Below are 18,257 nucleotides of genomic sequence, written 5' to 3'. Positions count from 1 at the left end.
CGCCGTCTTAGAAAGCAGAATGGTGGTTGACAGGAGCTGAGCAAGAGGTTCAGTGGGTCCAGAATTTCAATTTTGCAGAGATCTATTACACAAGAACAGTATACCACCAGCATTATTGAACTATATGGCCACTTAAATGGCTAATATGGTACATTTTATGTTGTGAGGGTTTTTTGGTGGGGAGAGTTTTATTTTTTTTATTTGTGGTACTGGGGATTGAGCCCAGACCTTCCCACTGACTACATCCTCAGCCCTTTTTATTTTTTATTTTGAGATAGGGTCTTGCTAAGTTACTAAGTTGCCCGGGCTGGGCTTGATCTTGCAATCTTCTTGCCTCAGCCTCTCAGAGTACAGGGATTATAGGCATGCACTACCACACCTGGCTCTGTGTGTGAGTGTGTGTGTGTGTGTTTGTGTGTGTGTGACAATAATCATATAAAAAAAGAAGCATTCACCTGGGGAAGTAGCTCAACAGTAGAGCATTCACCCACCATGCTTGAGGCACTAGATTTCATTCCCAGCAGAGAATGAAAGAAGAGGGCGGGGGAGGAGGGAGGGAGGGCAGGAGGAAAGAAGGGAAGGATGGGGGGAAAAGGAAGGAAGGAAAGAAGGAAGGAAGGAAGGAAGGAAGGAAGGAAGGAAGGAAGGAAGAGTCTAGCATAGTGCTATCCACATAGGGATTCAATAAATATTTGCTGAAAATAAGCTTTTCTACAAATTTTAGTTTAGGGTTTGGAAATGTTGTTTGATTTTCTCCTGTTTTTCTTTTTCTTGTTGGTGCTGAGGATCAAATCCAGAGCCTTGCATCCAGTATCACTGAGCTACATTCCTGCCCCCCTTTGTGTCTTTTGAGTGTACGCAGATTTAGCTGAGAAATGTCAAAGCAAAGACATTTGTAGGACCCAGGGTGGTTGCACTCTTAGAAAGCAGAATGGTAGTGAACAGGAGCTGAGCGAGCCACCTCCTTTGTTAGACAAGTCTGGTATGTCCACTGTGGGCCGCTGACTTTGGGCTCCTCAACCCTGGATTGAGGTCAGCTTTGCACACCCACTGAAAACAGACCTGCCTCAATGACAGCCACGAACATCTGGGGAGCCCTTTCAGTTCACAGAGCTCTGCCATGTGTGGTGATCTCCTTTCAGCCACCTCTTCCTCCTCCTCCTCACTAGGCCTCCAGTATCTTCTCCGCTCTCTGCCAGGGGGGCTCGTTTGCAGAACTGAAACCTTAGTTAAGGTTTGTTGAGGTTTGTTTTTTAAAATTGGCTGTTCCCACCCACAGTCCCTTGAGCTATAAATAGAAAGAAAAAGTTTAATTAGTAAGGTAAGACATCTGATCTACATCCACTTGATCCCTGAAAAGGAAATCTAAGAGGTTGTAACTATCACTTTTTCAATCCTATATAAGGTAGGTCAGTAAGGTAGCAAAAACACATCTGTATTGAGCTCCTTCTCTCGTTTTTTTCCCCTGACTCTTCCTGGGGGAAAATCTAAAAGGGTAAGTAGCTGGTGGGCCTTGCCAGATCCCAAGGTCTTCTTCCTACCAGGCATACATGTGAGGGTTGTGCATGTTGCAGTCAGATTTCTCTCTTCTTGTGGCTTCAGTACTGGAGAGGACTCTCATCTCTGGTGACTTTTCCTTCACTGATTCTCACCCTTCAGGACGGAGCATGGCTGCAACATGGCTCAGCAGTAGCCCAATCTCTCTCCTTTCCCACATGGAATTTGCAACATTCTCTAGCTGGTGTATGAGAATGCTGTTACATTTACAACATGGCTTATTTCTGAGTGCTTTGCAGCTGCCTGTGTAGATGACTGGTTATGCGCATGAAATCTTTATAAGAAAACTGAATCAAGTAGCTCTTTGGGTCGTGTTTAAAAATGTCATCTTTGGAATCTACTCAGGAGAAGGCAGTGAGATGAGAAGGCTGGGATTTTTTCCCTTGTCTGGTTTTTGTTTGGATATTCTGTTCTCTCACTTCATTCACAGGTGCTTACCATATTTTAAAAATTCTAGACAGGAGCTGGGATGTGGCTTGGTAGTAGTGGCTTGGTGGCATGGACAAGGTCCTAGATTCAACTTCTAGCAGTGCAAGAAAAGAAAGAAAGGAGAGAGAGAGAGAGAGAAAGAAAGAAAAGAGAGACAGAGAGAGAAAGAAAGAAGAAAGAAAAGAAAGAAAGAAAGTAATAAAAGAGATAGAGAGAAAAAGGAGAGAGATAGAGAAAGAAAGAAGAAAGAAAGAAAGAGAAAGAAAGAAAAAGAGAGAGAGAAAGAAAGGGAAAGAGAAAGAGAAAGAGAAAGAGAGAGAGAAATGGTAGACAAGTGCTATAGTTTGGGAGCGCGTGGGCAGCGTATTCCCCTGGATGTGTGTGTTCCTATTTGCCATTTATCACGTCTCATTTTTTCTGTGTGAGTAGGTAAAAGATGAGCATCACGGACGTGCTTAGTGCTGATGACATTGCAGCTGCCCTGCAGGAATGCCAAGGTAAAGGGCACATGGGACAGGTGTGGGGTGTCCTCCCTTATTCACAGCCCTGGTGAAGCAATGGAAATGAGCCTGTGAACTTTGCCAAATGAATCCCAGAATGAGAGGATGAAACTGCTCAGAATTAGATAGCTACAGTGATGGGACTATGGGGTCTGAGCGCGTGATCACATGACTGTAAGGTGAAAGAAACCTTGGAGAAGCGGGGGTAGAGTAAATTAAGCCTGTTGGAATCCAGTGATTTACATTTCCACCCCCAAATAGACCAGGAATGTGGAGGACTCAGAGGCACAGCCTGTTGGGGAGGGGAGAGAGACGGAGGAGAGAGAAGGAGAGCTGGGCAAAATCAAGTAGAGAGAGGCAGCCGGGGACGCAAGAGCAGGAGATGACATCGCGGAGTCACTCATCCTGGCCATCTGGAAGTCTTGGGCTAGTCGCACATCCCTGTAGCTCAAGGATACTATGAAAGCCATTTTAATAATCCTTGTTTTCAGCACCATGGCCCAAATATGGAGCCTGCCCCAAGGAGCATCAGAATAATTTATTCATTCTCTGTTCTTCAGATCCAGATACTTTTGAGCCCCAAAAGTTCTTCCAGACATCAGGCCTCTCCAAGATGTCAGCCAGCCAGGTGAAGGATGTTTTCCGGTTCATAGACAATGACCAGAGTGGATACCTGGATGAAGAAGAGCTTAAGTAAGCTTTGTGCCAGGCACCCCAACGTGGCTAGGCTTCTGGGGTTGCGGGGGCCCAGTTTGCTTGGAGGTGATTCAGTGGCGGCCTTTGGTTGCTTCTTGTGGAAGCAGAGAATGGAGTCACTGGACCTCATTTCTCCCCATACAAAGCACCAAACTTGGTGCTGAACATGTAGGTGCAGGTCCTTGGCTTAAGGGATTTCCTTCAGCAAATGGACTCAGCAAAACTCTTTTAAGACTCTTAAAAATAAATGTCTGCCACTAGTTTCTACAGCATAGGAAATCCTTGCTTGCTAAGACATTGACTGATTATTACAACTCCTAGAAGGAGGTGGTGGGCTTAAAGAGAAGGAAGGAAGGAAGGAAGGAAGGAAGGAAGGAAGGAAGGAAGGAAGGAAGGAGGGAGGGAAGGAAGAAGGAAGGAAGGAAGGAAGGAAGGAGGGAGGGAAGGAAGAAGGAAGGAAGGAAGGAAGGAGGGAGGGAAGGAAGGAAGGAAGGAAGGAAGGAAAACACAGAGATGCATGGTCTTTTAGAAAATTCCCATCAATCTTTATTATCCTGTAGGTTTTTCCTCCAGAAATTTGAGAGTGGTGCTAGAGAACTCACCGAGTCAGAAACCAAATCTTTGATGGCCGCTGCAGATAATGATGGAGATGGAAAAATTGGGGCTGATGGTATGTCCACAACTATACACAGCTTAAAACACATTAGCTCAGGGAGCATCCATGGGAGCTTGGGCCATGGTATTAGCAGATGAGGGTTAACCTCCCCTTTCTAATCTTGCTGAGCCTCAGTCTTCTCATCTGTAAAATGGGACTGAAAGTGAGGATGCCAACATTGAGAATGAAAATCCTGACATTGCTGGGCTGTAGCTTAGTGGGATAGCATATGCTTAGCATGCATGAGGCCCTGGGCTCCATTCTCAGCACTGCCAACAGCAACAAAAATCTGGCATGATGCCTGGGGAGTACCATAGTGGCTAAGTCCTCTAGTCTTCATCTATGAACTAGAAGAAATCCTTCACCTGATAAGGACACAAGCTAATCACCTCACCAGTTACCTACAAGATGCTCTGATGTACCCTGAAAATAGTGCAAGGGCTTCCACCAGTGGGATCCGAGCCCTCCCAGTAAGGGGCAGATTGGTATTCTCCAGTGTGTCTCACATCAAAGGATCTATTGGCTTGCGTGCAAAATCCCCTTAGTTTTCAAGGGCTTAAACAAAGTACGTATATTTTACTGTCGTTAGTCTACCAAGTGGACCATACTTTTTTAAAAAAGACATCACTTATGGACTTCCATGTGCAAAGCCCTGGACAGAAATGTTATCATTAGTGCAATTGTTGTCACTAGATTTTGCCATGTTGCTGATACATTTTTTAGGGACTTTGTGCCAACTCAGGAGAACCTAGGGTGGTCCTGTTGGTGGACCTTTTAAATTTCAAATTTTTTAATTTGAAATTTAAAAGTGTTACCTTCAAAATATATCACTATGCCTAACTACAATAGGGGTTAATGCAGCTTCTATAGAGAGCTCAGAAAAATAGTTTAGGCATGGGTGGATTGATGTCGTTATACATAACCACAAAAGATTTCCAAAGAGACTAAGCTTACCAACAAGTACAAGAGGCTGGAGATGTAGCTCCGTGATAGAGCACTTGCCTAGCATGTGCAAGGCCCTGGGTTCGATCCTCAGCCCTGCAACAAAGAAAAAAATAAACAGAACAACAAATATAAAGCAAATCTCAGTTTTCAATTTCAACCTGCAGCACTAATATCTTATCACCATCATCTTTCTTTTAGTAATATAAATTTTCAGGGCTGAGTTTAGGGCTCAATAGAGAAAAGTTTGTTCAAAGATTCACCCTATTATTTCTGAAAAATGCAATATACTGCTACAGAATAGAGGAAGAAGACCTCCCATTGTTTGTCGTAACTCAATTAGGCAGAAAGGTACACGTTTACAGATTGCAATACACAGTTACCCAGAATTCCTTCACTGGTAGAGAGAAATGATTGGGTTGGCGAGTTCTAAAGATGAAGACATTCATTAGGGAAGATTATGCGGAGAGATGGGGTGCTGTAGAGATGGACTACCCACAGTTTTCTTCCCTTTGTGCCCTCCAAGGAGACCACACTTGTCATGCGAGACTGTGTTTTATCTGTTTCTTCCCTCTTCAGAGCTCTTATGGTGACAACACATCTGTAAAGTGCCACCCCTCTACCCCGCTGACCCTGTTCTCACCTCTTCTGTTCTAGAATTCCAGGAAATGGTGCATTCTTAAAAGCCCCAGTCTGTGGAGAAAAGAGAGAAAGGGACACTCAGCTGGAAGGCCTCCAAAGCCCTGGGAATGGGAAACCCCACATCCTACCACAAACTAATTTATTAATTTCCCCCAAAACATTTCTGAAATTTGCTCATTGCCTGAGTAAGGAAATAAGACACACTCCACGGCTTTTTTGGTGGTGGGTATGCCCCGATGACCCCTGTAAGGCCCCTGCAGGCAACACCTTTAAAAATCACCCAATAAAGATAGCTTCTTGTCATTGGCTGATGTGTGGGTGTGATTTTTTTTTTCTGCAAGGTAGAGAGACCAACCTGGGTGTGGTAGCACATGCCTATAACCTCAGCACTGTGGGAGGCTGAGGCAGGAGGATCACAAGTTCAAGACAGTCTGGGTAACTTAGTGATTTAGCAAGACCATGTCTCAAGATAAAACATTTTTTAAAAGCTTGGTGATGTAACTCAGTGTGCAAGCACTGGGTTCAGTCCCAGTACTGGAAAAAAAAAAAAATTAGGAATTTAAGTGAGTGGGGATCAAGGAGTCTTCCAAAGATCTCAGGTCATCTCAGCCACCAAGCAAGCCACACTGACATTGTATGTGAAGAGGCAGGGAAATCAGGTTTAAAAACAGGAATGTCACAAATAAATGGCACTACTGAGCTAGGATTTTTCTCAGGAATTCATCTGATTCTGAAATTAATGTGAAGAGATTTTTTAGCCAGCATAAATTCACTCTTCCTGATGTGCTTTCTGCCACGGGGGTTCAACTGCCACAAGACAGATTTAAGTAAAAGCAAACAGGACGACACTGAAGGGCAGGCGCTGGAGAGGGCTTCGAAGCTAGAGGCCTGGCGAGGCCAGCTCAGCCCAAACAGACCCATCGTCAAGTCCATCTTTCCTTCCCTCCTTTTCCTCTCTCCCTCGCTCTTCCTTGCCCCTTTCTTAGAAAAACAAGCTCTCAAACTTGCCTGCCCTCACACAACCTACTGCCACCATTTTCCTGCCTCTTAGGCTACACCTCTGGAACCAGTGACACCGAAACTCGCCTTCCCTTCGGGCCAGCCCACAGAGTCCCGTTACAGGGTTGTCATGAAAGTTGGGCAACCTCAGCCAGGAAATTCTCATTAGGCTGGTTTCCAGGTGGCCAGCAGAGCTATTCTCTCACTGACCCTGACAGATGAGGACTCCCAGGAGTCACTGAGGCATTTCCCTGCATGTTTGCTTAAAATCTCACACTTTTACCCAACACTAACCTCGCCATGTCTTGAAGGTCGCCAAGACTGCTTCCCACAGGCTGAATAGCTAATGAGATTTGAACCTTTGATTCTTGGAAGGTCATATTTAAAGCAGTTTTCAAAGTAGGGGGCACTATTAGAAAGGGGCCTCAGGCCGGCTTGGTGGCCACTGGTTGTGACCCCAGCACTCTGGGAGGCTGAGGCAGGAGGATCACAAGTACCAGCCCAGGTTTTTGAATGTGTTATCAGTTTGAAGAACATGAAGTAATATTAGACTTGGTACTATCTGAAGTAATGTTAGACTTGGTACTATCAACAAAACCCATAAAGGTAGTTCTCCAATGAGTCAAAATTGGGAAGTTCAGCTTTAAAATGAAGAACTCTTGGGGAGGACCAAAGAATGGAACTAATTTCTTGACAGTCTCTCTTGTGCCTGTCCCTGCCTCCCGCTCCCCACACACTCATCTCCCCCAGTGTGCCGGGTTCTGGCAGGAGCCCGGCGAGTCCCCCTCCACTGCCAGCTTCCCTGGGTGCATGGAAATGGCTCCTGGATGTACTTGTGAATCTTTCAAAACACAGACGAGGAGAGGACCTTTCTTTTCTGTGCTGTTGCCCTAAGGGCCTTTGCTCTTCAAACAGTTGAATTTTGACTTCATACCATATGCTCGGATTCTGATCCTTTATTTTCATTTCATGCTATTATTCCTACACAGCTGATTTGTTTTGAGACAAGGTCTCACTATATAGTTTATACTGGCCTTGAACTCACTATGTAGCCCAGGCTGGCCTTGAACTCATGATGATCCTACTGCCTCAGCCTCCCAAGCACCCTCATCCTTTGTTTTTCATAGTAGTGGAGCTTGAACTCAAAGCCTTCACAATGAGCAACCCCAGTCCTCCCTCTTTAAAAAAAAAAAAATTTTTTTTAATTTTGAAAAAGAGTTGGGTAGGCTTGAGCTTGAGATTCCCCTGCCTCAGCCTCCCAGAGTGCTGGGATTACAGATGTATGCCACCATGGCCAATTTAAAACACAAATTTTTTAAAAAATTACTTGAGTTTAGTTATTACATAAATTTGTACAAAATCATTTGTTTTAAAATGGATCATAGCCAAGCATGATGGTGCACACATGTAATCCCAGACTCGGGGGCCTGAGGCAGGAGGATAACTGTGAGTTTGAGGCCAGCAGGGCTACATAGTGAGTTCAGGGCCAGCTGGAACTACAAAGTGAGGCCCTGTCTCAAAAAAATTTAAAAATTAAAAAAAAAAAAAAATGGGTCATTTTTGCCATGGGTGGTGTTCCATGCCGGTAATCCTAGCACTCAGCAGGCTAAGGCAGGATGAATGCCACAAGTTTGAGCCCCACTTGTGCTACATAATGAGTTTAAGGCCAGCCTGAACTACATAAGCGTGACCCTGTCGCAAACAAAACAAAACAAAACAAAACGGATCATAGTCTACATGAATCTCACACACAAAAAATGAAAAGATACATAGGAAAACATTAACAGAGGTTTCCTCCAGTCGGGAGGCTCCTAGACCAATGAGCTCAGATTGGAACCTTTTTAAAAAGTGGAGCATAGGGACTAGAGCAAATAAAAAGCAAAGATGTAGAATTTACCCAATTATAGTCACTAAGCCAAAGTAGCAATAAATTCTGATTCTAAAAAACTTACACATCTTATACTATAATTTAATGAAAGCCTTGTATAATGTTCTGTTCCTGAAATTCTGCTCATTTTTTAATCATTTCTATTTTGCATACTAGAAAGATTTTTAAATATAACATATCCAGAATCAAATCAAAACTGGAAACTCTCCAAAGAAAGTTCTAACAATCCAGGAAAAGGCTTAACTAGCGTATAAAAAGCTTTACTTGTATGCTTGTCTTCTGTATTTTTACCTAATTTACTGATGGCCACAGGCCTACCTCAAAAAGACACATTCTCTTTGCCAGGTATGGTGGCCCACACTTGTAATCCTAGTACTCTGGGAGGGTCAGGCAGGAGGATTGCACGTGTGAGCCCAGCCTGAGAAATTTGAAATGAGAAAAAAAAAAATGAAAAAGACCAGGGATATAGTTCAGTGTGAAGACCCTGGGTTTAACGCTCAGTACTGAAAAAAAAGTTTTCAGTACTAAAATGATGTATTTTGACTTTAAAATGAAAGCCTAACCTGCAACATAGTTTACAGAGATGGAAAGTCATTTTTTCCTAATTATTTATAAAATAGGACTGCAATTCTGGCTTTATTTTTATTTTTTAACTCCAGCTTTAATGTGGACTCTTGTTCCCTAGCACTTTTAGTTTGTAGTAGAGTAGTTCATAATTTAATAGACCTCAAAGCCAGCCTTGTAAATGTCCATAACTGTTGCCACTAAATGGATTACAATACCTCAAATACGACCTAGTATTTTCTTTCACCGTCTCCATATTATGCAATACTTGTAAGATTTTTAAAACAAATAAGTTTTCAAAATAGGTATTTCCAGCTCAAAAACGAAGTGTAGCTGACATGGGAAATATCTGCCTATTCAAGTTTACAAGCGGCATAGTTAATTTGATGTAAACACTACAGTTTAATCTTGTGTAATGAGTACTCAGGGATCCAATTTCAAGCAAAAACCGATCTTCTATCTCCTCTGCTAATGTTAAGCTATGGTATCACTTTGCAAACACTTAAGAAGACAGATGAAATTGGAATCACCAGGATAGTTTCCACCTGGCCTGTTAATTTATTCACTGGAAAGACTATACATTTACATAATGTTTTTGGTAGTTTCAGAAAGGTAACTTTTTTTGTGCTGGTGATGGTGGGGAAGTGATGCTGACATTGTTCTCCTAGGGGGTTAACAATGAGTACAAATGGATTCTCACCTTAAATTACTTTTAGTCATAAAGTATTTCAAACAGAGGAGAAGCCAAGTAACATGGACAACTGTGTGCCTTGCTTTATCAAATCTTGGCACCTCCTGTGGATCCATTAGGGTGGGCTGAAGATGTGTTGTCAGAGATCTGGGGAACAGTGTGAAGCAGAGCCCACTCTCTCTGTCTATCTCTCTCTCCCACCCTCCCCTATCCCACTCCCTCCCGCTCTACTGTGGACTGAACCAGGGCCTCTGTACTGAGCTACATCCCTAGCCTGATTGATTGATTGATTGATTGATTGACTGATTGACTGATTGACTGATTGACTGATTGACTGATTGACTGATTCAGGGTTTAACTAAGTCACTAAGTTTCCCAAGGTGGGCTCAAATCTGCAATCCTCCTGCCTCAACCTCCCAAAGTGCTAGGATTACATGTACGCACCACCACAACCAACTACTATTTCACTCTTGGGAGTTGGGGTCAGGAAGTCATTCCTGGCGGCTCACCTCTTCAGTGTGGGGTCCGCCTGCAGCTTCCCATCTCAGATATGCGTTTCTCTCTGTGTAAAGGACACACGCTTCCTCCTGGTGCCTCTGATCATCAGAGCTGCGGGTAGTAAGGGACGAGCATGGGTTCCAGTCTCTCTGTACCAGTTTGTCCTTACTCTCCCTTTGCTGACTTCCTACTCTACGGGCACCAAATTTGAGGATCAGATGAGGCTGTTTAACCAGCTCCCGAAAGTGGATAATACCTGCATTTTTTCATATATTACATATATTTCATACATTACATCATTGCATAATACCTGTAACTGACATCTAAGAATTATATAATTACATATGTTATACACATTTTTGTAATAGTTCTGCTTCTCCAGTTGAACCCTAATTAATAGAACTTGCCTCCATTTTTATTTTTTGTTTTGATTTTAGAGACGTGGCCTCACATGTTGCCCAGGCTAGCTATGAACTTGTGAGTTTAAGTGATTCTCCTACCTCAGCCTCCTGAGTAGCTGGGATGAAGGTTCATGCTGTCATATATGGCTCATTTTTAAAATGTTTTAATAAAAGGAATCACATGTGTTTAAGATCCTTTCCAGGTGATTACGGTAAGAGATGAGACTGCGGAAAATTTTAAGAGAGCTCTTTGCCTCATGATGAAGACCACCTCTGAACGACACACAGTTTCTGGTTCTGAGTTCTAAATCAACAGATAAAAGATTGGGCCCTGGTTTATTCCTACCAACCACGTGAGATGAAGTGGGCCTTTGCATCGGTGGTCTGAGAGGTATGTACTGTGCACAAATCTTTACCCAGTAGCTTCTGCCTGGGGCTCAGCACAGACCTGAGTAGAGAACTCACAGCAAGAGAACTCACAGGCTGCCCTATGGCCAGCACCCTGTCAGCACCACAGGCAGAGCCAGAACTGTGGAGGAGGAAAGCCCAACTCAAAGGTCTGCCTCTCCGCCCTTCCCACATCCTGCCTCCATAAGCTGTCATCATTCACTCATTCAACACGTGTTTACTGTGTGCTTTGAGGCAGGTACTGTGTTAAACCATGGGAAGAAAATGATGCCAATACAGTCCTACCTTGGAGAAGCTTTCCTTTTGAGGGATGAGATATACAGTATATGGCATCTTCCATCCTAGAACTGCTGCGACCTTCTACTTGAAAATGTGCCCTTTCCACATCTTGTTCCCTTGAAACTTTGAGTTCACAAATTCTTTGTGCAAAATAGGAGTCCTACAACCAAACTTCATTTTAATTTCTATTGTGCTAGATATCAGAATCATAGTTCAGGATTATGTCAGGCAATCTGGCCTCTTCTCCCTTCTTTTGAGCAGTGGGGTGCTGGCATGTCAGAGCTCAGGATAGGAAAAGAGTAGTAGTCTGCTAAATTCATGCACTGATAGCTGAGTGAATCATCCTCATTCCTTCCTAGTCTTGTGGTCTTAAGTGGCAACAGACTACAGTACTTCTTCCTCATGCTGACCATAAGATCTCTTAGCTCTGGATTGTTCTGAATTATTGCTGTGCCCAAGAATAACATTTGCCTGTTTCCTGCACCAAGTAGGGGCTTACTGCCTTCCTGTGACCACGGCTGTTCTACCTTTGTCGACTCATTATTGACCTGGAGGGAAACTCCGCAAGACTTGCCACTTTCCCCAGCTCCACAAGGAAGCAAGACACACATCCTGTCTATGCTGAGCTCTCCAATCCTATGTAGGGATCTAACATCACTACCACTCTCTTACACCTGTGCACTCTAGAGCTGTGCTAGGACAGGAACATGCATCAATGTCTAAGCTCCTTGGCTTTGGAAACTTAAAAGCATTTTCTTTGGTTTTGGGGTGTTTTGTATCGCTTCTTGCTTGTGATGATTATTGTCATTAATTGTATGGGTGAGGGTGAACTGTACAAGGAAATAAAGAATAATGTGTCACCAGACAGCATGGGTTCATGCTTCAGTGATAACAGAAATTAAAACTGAAGTAATCAGTATGAATGTACAGGAAGAAAAACTTTAATTGAAAAGTAAGACAGAATGGTAAGGGGCATTAGCTTGAGCTGCTGACAAATCAAGCTGGCCCCTTAACGAAGGAAGGAGAAAACAGAGGAGACTTTTTAGCTTGAGGAACTGAAGGGTACATAGTTCTGAACAGCAGTATCATACTGGCCCATTAACAAAAGAGGGGGGACTAGTTTTATGGGGTGCTGGGGTCTGTTTGGTCATCGTCTCATTCCTGGTTTTATAGGAGATACCCTAATGTGTTGAGGACTGATTCATTTCCTTTGAGAAGACTGTTCTTGCTTAGAGGGGGCAACCTTGGTCCCTATTCTGTCTGAAGTTAACTACTCCCACTTAGGGGTGTGGCTTCACCATCTATGAGGCTCTGGGGTAAAAGCTGGCAGTCAGATGTCCTTGCAAATTCTGAAAATTACTTCCACTTCTCTTGGTGTCCTCAGTCTTGAAGGGGGATGAGGTAGGCTAGGTAAATTTAAAACCCTCAAACCTTGTATTACAGATACTCCTTAAGTGATTAACATCCCTATATGCAGTTGAACAAGGATCAGACCCCAATTTTTAAGGCAAAAATAAAGACAGTGAGACCAAGCTTCATTCTACTTTTAGTTGCCTTTTGGGCATCTGCAGGTCTATTCACTAGGTTATGGTTACAAATTCATAACGAATACTATATTAATCTCACATATTTACAAAGTACTTTATCCTTTACAAAGGGCTTTCATTTGTATGACCTAATGTAATATTTGCAATAATCCTGAGGCATTAATCTCATTTCATGGAGGAGGAAATTGTGAGTTAAAAAGGTTAAGTGATTAGCCAAATGGTAAATGACAAAGCCCAAACTCAAATATAGGTTTTCTGACCTGGCTCTTCTATTATGCTTCTTGGAATATTTGCTCTGATACAGAAGAGTTCTCCAGACTATGTTCCCTAGAGTCCCAGAGTTCTGTATCTGTATTTTAGCATTCCTATGGGGAGATGGGGAGGGTGGGTAGTTCCTGGAAAAGGTCAGAGGAAGGTCTGTACTCTTAGGCTTCAGTCTATCATCTGTCACCTGGACCTTCATTCAACTTTGGTTGCTCTATGTCTACTCATTAGAAGTCCCCCTCAAAGACTTTTTGAGAAACAAAAGATGTGTAAAAGAGAGCATTCTGCAATCTTAATGTTTTTTCTTTAAGATTATTGCTTTAATGGCAAAATATGTACTTCTAATGGCAGATTTCAAGCACTTAGAGTACACTTGATGGTAAAGAGCATGGACAGGTAACAATCATTTGTTGAATAAATGGTTACATGCTGGACACTTGATGTACATTCATAATCCCATTTAAATCTTAAAGTTCAATTTCCATTGCATGGGAATTAACTGTTAATTATTTCACAGATAAGAGCAGTGGGAGAGAGGCTGTGTGACTGATCCAAGGGCTCACACTTAGAGAGTGGCAGAGCTAGAAAGTGCACCCAGATGTCTCATGTTCAAATTTCAATGCATTTCCTCCTTGCCAGGTCTATGGGGTTGGACTAGGGAAGTGCTCTAACTTTCATCTGTAGACACCAGGCAACCTAACCAAGGCCTTCTTGAGGCTGGCCAAGTGGTCTGCTCTAAGGACCTGAGCTCCAAATATGGGACACAACAAGCCCTTCCAACGGTGTCACAATCCACACAACTCAAAGGCTAAGGGACTCTCAGGGGCGTCACGGCTTGGGAATGGGCACCATTGGAGGAAAGCCATATCTGATTCCACCTCTGCTGCACACAGCGGGATCCAGCGATCACCTGCGGTCTAATAGGGATTCTGTAGGGTAGTGTGACGGTCCCAGAGCCAGGCTGCAAGCACATCCACCCCTAAATGGGTTCATTTACAAGCCAAGCCTTCGTTGGCGCTGTAACATTCTCTTCTCCAAAAAAAACTGTGCCTGTTGCATTTTTCTTAAAACTCGTAGCCTTAGCCTTTAGCGATGACAGAAATCCTGGAGCCAACAACAATAAATTTCACTTCCACCTGAATTCTATTGTACTGTATAAGAAACACTACAGCCCAGGAATCAGATAGGAACCAGGGCTACTCGGACATATCAAAAGGAGACTCTGCGCCGCGGATTGTTCTTCCGGGCCAACTGCAACCATTTCCGGGTTGACAGTGTGCGAGGCGGAAGTGCGGTCTGCTTACAGCCGCTGTCTCTGGGCGGGCCGAGGGAGGCTCCCAAGTAGGGGGCCGGGCTGGGATGGCGGCAGCAGCGGCCGGGGCCGGCACCGGGTCTTGGGCATCCCAGGAGAAACAGTTCCCACCGGCGTTACTGAGCTTCTTCATCTACAACCCACGCTTTGGGCCACGCGAAGGAGAGGTACAGAGAGGGGGTTGCGCTTGGGCGTCACGTGACAGCCGAGGAGGGATTGGAGTGCCCGGCGGGCGTGGGTCCCCGAGATCCGTGGGGTGCGCCTGGGTCTTGGCCTGACCCTTCTGCCCACCTCAAGCGGCACTGATCCATCCTGCAGTGTGCCGGGTGTGCGCCGGGCCGGGGGGCGGGGTACGGCAGGGACCCGGTGACGCAGGCGGCGTGGTTCAGTTTCCGGATCGGGGCCGCTCTACGCAGGGAAAGGTGCGGCAGGTGAATCGCTCCGCGCAGGTCGAGTCTCCTTTCGCTTTGCGGTAATCCTGGAGAATTAAAATTGAACTCAGCGGGGCGTGGTGGCGCGCCCCCCTAATCCCAGGATTCTGGGTATTAAAGGAAAGATTCCAGCCTAGTCTGGGCTATTTAGGGAGACCATGTGTCAAAATTAAGAATTTTTTTTAAAAGTTTTTTTTTTAAGGTGTGCGAATGTATCTCAGTGCGAAGGCCCTGCGTTCAGTCCCCGGTAGTGGTAAAAAAATTGGTTTTTGAACTTGTCTTTGTTATTGGAAGTCTCCTACTTAGAAGTATGGAACCAGAGTGCTCAATTGGGGCCCCAAAATAGTGTAAACTTGGAGGGTACTCAGGAAGGGTTTTTTTCCCCCAAAATAATAAGAAATTACAGGAATTGTTTGTTCTGAAGTGAGCGTGGTGACTTCTTTAAAAGATAACCAGCGGGCTGGGAATTTAGCTCAGCGGCACAGCGCCTGCCTGGCAAGTGCAAGGTTGTGAGTTCAATTCCCGGTACTGGAAAAAAAGTCAAAAACAAAAAACCAAACAAACAAACAAACAAGATAACCAGAGCAGTGTTTGGTTACCGACAAATCACGGTCTATTAAAGGGCTGTTTGTCCAAATGTTCATGAAACAGCTGTGTTTATAAGTTTTAAAAACTTTTATGTATTGTGGTGCTGAATCTATGGCCTTTGCATAGAGCTATAGCCCCAGCCCTTTTTCATTTTTAATTTCGAGACAGGAGCTTAAAGAATTGCCCAAGCTGCGTTCAATCTTGAAATCCCCCTGCTTCAGTCTCCTGGAGTTCTGGAATTATAGATGTGTACCACCATGCCTGGTTACCAGCTGGATTTAATTTTTCAGGAAGTTGCATGTGGGCACGTGCTTATTTCTTAATAAGTACTGGTGTAGTATAAATTAGCCCAAGGAAAGAAATCAGAGATTTTCATTGCAATTATCTCATACTACTTCAGAGGAAATGGGAAATGTGTCTTAGTGAATGTCACAGTTGCCTTTGAGACTGGTGGGCCGTTTTTACCCAGTGATGAGCAGATAATTCTTGTTTTTGCAAGAAGGATTTTTGGAGTTTTGTCGTTAGTATGTATGATCGGAGAGATTGGTGCTAAACTTAGCACTTTGAACAGTTAAAGTGAAATAATGCTTATGTGAATATTGTGCTTTGTTTCTTCATGCTTTAGGAAGAAAATAAAATTTTGTTTTACCATCCAAATGAAGTAGAAAAGAATGAAAAAATTAGGAATGTTGGCTTATGCGAAGCTATTGTTCAGTTTACAAGGTAATGCCTTTAAATGTACTTTTGTAGAGCTCGGTGAATTCTTGTGATTTATGCTGAAAACGTGTTCCAAAAACATTTTTACCTTTTTTTAGGACCTTTAGTCCATCAAAACCTGCAAAATCTTTACATACACAGAAGAATAGACAGTTCTTCAATGAACCAGAAGAAAATTTCTGGATGGTCATGGTATTTATATGCGCAGTATATCTTTCTGTAGCAAAATATGGGTGGCATTTACTGTTAGAAATTTAGGGAATTCTCCTGGCTATCACATTACAAAGTCAAATTACAATAGAATTGGTTGCTATTTTAAAGTCAAATTCCTGTTTGGTATATTTGTTCTTGGGGCTGTTTTAAGAAGTTATATTTTCAAATTTAATTTTAGTTACTTTTTTATGAGGCTGAAGATTGAATGCACGTGGCTAGACAAGCATTCTACCACTGAGCTACAGCTCCAGCCCCAAGCTCTTTTAAATTAAGGCAAAACTAAAGGCATATGTAATCACTTGATTGTATAATTTCAGTTTATTCAACTTTGTAGGTAGTTCGGAATCCTATAATTGAAAAACAGAGTAAGGATGGGAAACCAATTGTTGAATACCAAGAGGAAGAGCTGTTGGTAATGTTTCATTATTTATTTTATACTTTTAGAAAAGTATATTGAATATGTTGAATGACCAACCTAGTCAGATTTAAACTTGATGTATTTTATAGACATTTCTGGGGTCCACAGGAGAAAACCTTTATAGTTGTTTAAATTAACACCGTCTTTTAAAAATGTACCTGGGCTGGGGATTTAGCTCAGTGGCAAAAGCGCCTGCCTGGCATGCGCAAGGTCGTGAGTTCGGTTCCCGGTACTGGAGAAAAACCAAAAAAAAAAAAAAATGTATTTATACCCAGCTCCACTAATACTTTCCACTGATCACCTGTGTGTGAAGCCCTTCCAAAATGAACCCTCCTTGTTTGTAAATGTGAATTTAAATAGCTTTTCAGTTCACGACTGTTGTGGGGCCACACTTATTATATCGCTTTGTCAGTGTACCTTTGCTGTACATAGGAGATAATACTTTCTCTTGATTTGATACTTGTGCTCCTTTCTTGTTGTCCGTAGGACAAGGTCTACAGCTCAGTGCTGCAGCAGTGCTATAGCATGTACAAGGTGAGCGTGACATTTCTTCTGAGTTCTGTCCAGTTCCCCATGTATGGGCCTGAAAATTGTTTTAAAATAATTCTTAGACCACAGAGTTCCTGTGTATCTGTTTTAGGGGAGAAAGCAGTGGGGCCTTGGAAACAGGTAGTTAAGTTTGTGTGCATACATTTACTCCACAACTATTGAACCCCCTTCTCTTCTCCTAGTTTTGTACTAGTAATGTATCCCTTTGTGTGAACAAATGAGTCCTTAGTGGTGTTATTTACGTAAAGTGAAACTTAGATATTAGTTGACTTTTTTTTTAAGTACCAGGAATTGAATTGACATTTTAAAAAACTGTAGCTGAATTCAGTGGCACAACCCTATGGTCCTAGCTAGTTGAGAGGCTGAGGCAGGTGGATTGCTTGAGCCCAGTAATTCAAGACCAGCCTGAGGAACATAGCAAGACTCCATTATAAACAAATATGTTGAAAACAACGAGGTGATGTTATAAAAATGAGAGCATCACTTAACATGTTGTGTGATTATTTGTGTGATTTCTTTTATGACTCAAGCTTTCTCATGTAAATAGAGAAAACTATTTGAAAAGAAGGGGATGTTAATGATCTGAATTAATGAACTAATTAATTGCTGCAGTTGAAGGTCAGGTGTTACCCCAACAATACATAAGAAGAGTTTGTATCCCTCATTGCCCATGACTTCTGAAGGGTTAAAAGAAAGAGCTTCTTACACTAAGAAATAGAGGAACACTGGAAACTGATTTTCTCTCCCGATGTTTTACACCATTAGCTTTTTAATGGGACATTTCTGAAAGCGATGGAAGACGGAGGTGTCAAGCTCCTGAAAGAAAGATTAGAGAAATTCTTCCATCGCGTAAGTGTTTCAAATTTTAATTATAAGTTTACTACCATTCAGACAGATATTTAGAGAAATATAAATGGAGAGCAGTTTGTTCTGTCTCAGAATAAAAACTCAGAACTTGAACAAGGCAGAAAAGCTAAGAGGCACAGTGGCAGACCCCGAGCAGTGAGGGACCCCTTGGGCCTGAGCTCTCTCCCAGAGTTTTGTGTAGGAGCAGAGCATCCTGCCTCTG

The 18,257-nt window shown here is 43.0% G+C and overlaps 2 protein-coding genes across 4 annotated transcripts in view; both read left to right on the top strand.

Annotated features, from left to right (window-relative positions):
- Nucleotides 1–1,330: 1,330 nt before the first annotated feature.
- Nucleotides 1,331–5,695, top strand: Ocm2 (oncomodulin 2). The gene is made up of 5 exons (XM_005397905.2): nucleotides 1,331–1,405; nucleotides 2,416–2,483; nucleotides 3,047–3,179; nucleotides 3,743–3,852; nucleotides 5,437–5,695. The coding sequence occupies exons 2-5, from the start codon at nucleotides 2,423–2,425 to the stop codon at nucleotides 5,460–5,462; spliced, it is 330 nt and encodes a 109-aa protein (XP_005397962.1). The 5' UTR covers nucleotides 1,331–1,405; nucleotides 2,416–2,422; the 3' UTR covers nucleotides 5,463–5,695.
- An 8,528-nt stretch (nucleotides 5,696–14,223) lies between these two features.
- The window catches only part of Ccz1 (CCZ1 homolog, vacuolar protein trafficking and biogenesis associated), a 25,072-nt gene continuing 21,038 nt past the window's right edge, over nucleotides 14,224–18,257 (top strand). The window contains exons 1-6 of one of the 3 annotated variants that reach the window (XM_005397906.2): nucleotides 14,224–14,439; nucleotides 15,917–16,014; nucleotides 16,107–16,200; nucleotides 16,556–16,633; nucleotides 17,126–17,173; nucleotides 17,954–18,037. In XM_005397906.2, the coding sequence (XP_005397963.1) occupies nucleotides 14,320–14,439; nucleotides 15,917–16,014; nucleotides 16,107–16,200; nucleotides 16,556–16,633; nucleotides 17,126–17,173; nucleotides 17,954–18,037 (522 nt within the window). In that variant the 5' untranslated portion in view covers nucleotides 14,224–14,319. The remainder of the gene's footprint in view (nucleotides 14,440–15,916; nucleotides 16,015–16,106; nucleotides 16,201–16,555; nucleotides 16,634–17,125; nucleotides 17,174–17,953; nucleotides 18,038–18,257) is intronic. The other 2 variants (XM_005397907.2, XM_013521164.1) reach the window with 2 other exon arrangements.

This window comes from Chinchilla lanigera, unplaced genomic scaffold, assembly GCF_000276665.1.
Source record: "Chinchilla lanigera isolate Chin_1 unplaced genomic scaffold, ChiLan1.0 scaffold00059, whole genome shotgun sequence".
Taxonomy (NCBI): Eukaryota; Metazoa; Chordata; class Mammalia; order Rodentia; family Chinchillidae; genus Chinchilla; species Chinchilla lanigera.
This window is presented reverse-complemented; position numbering and strand designations above follow the sequence as displayed.

Excerpts from the sequence above, each read along its gene's own strand:
- Ocm2 (XM_005397905.2), top strand. The coding sequence starts at position 2,423 with ATGAGCATCACGGACGTGCTTAGTGCTGATGACATTGCAGCTGCCCTG. Across the intron at positions 2,484-3,046 it reads TGCCCTGCAGGAATGCCAAG|ATCCAGATACTTTTGAGCCC; the intron begins GTAAAGGGCACA and ends TCTGTTCTTCAG. Across the intron at positions 3,180-3,742 it reads CTGGATGAAGAAGAGCTTAA|GTTTTTCCTCCAGAAATTTG; the intron begins GTAAGCTTTGTG and ends ATTATCCTGTAG.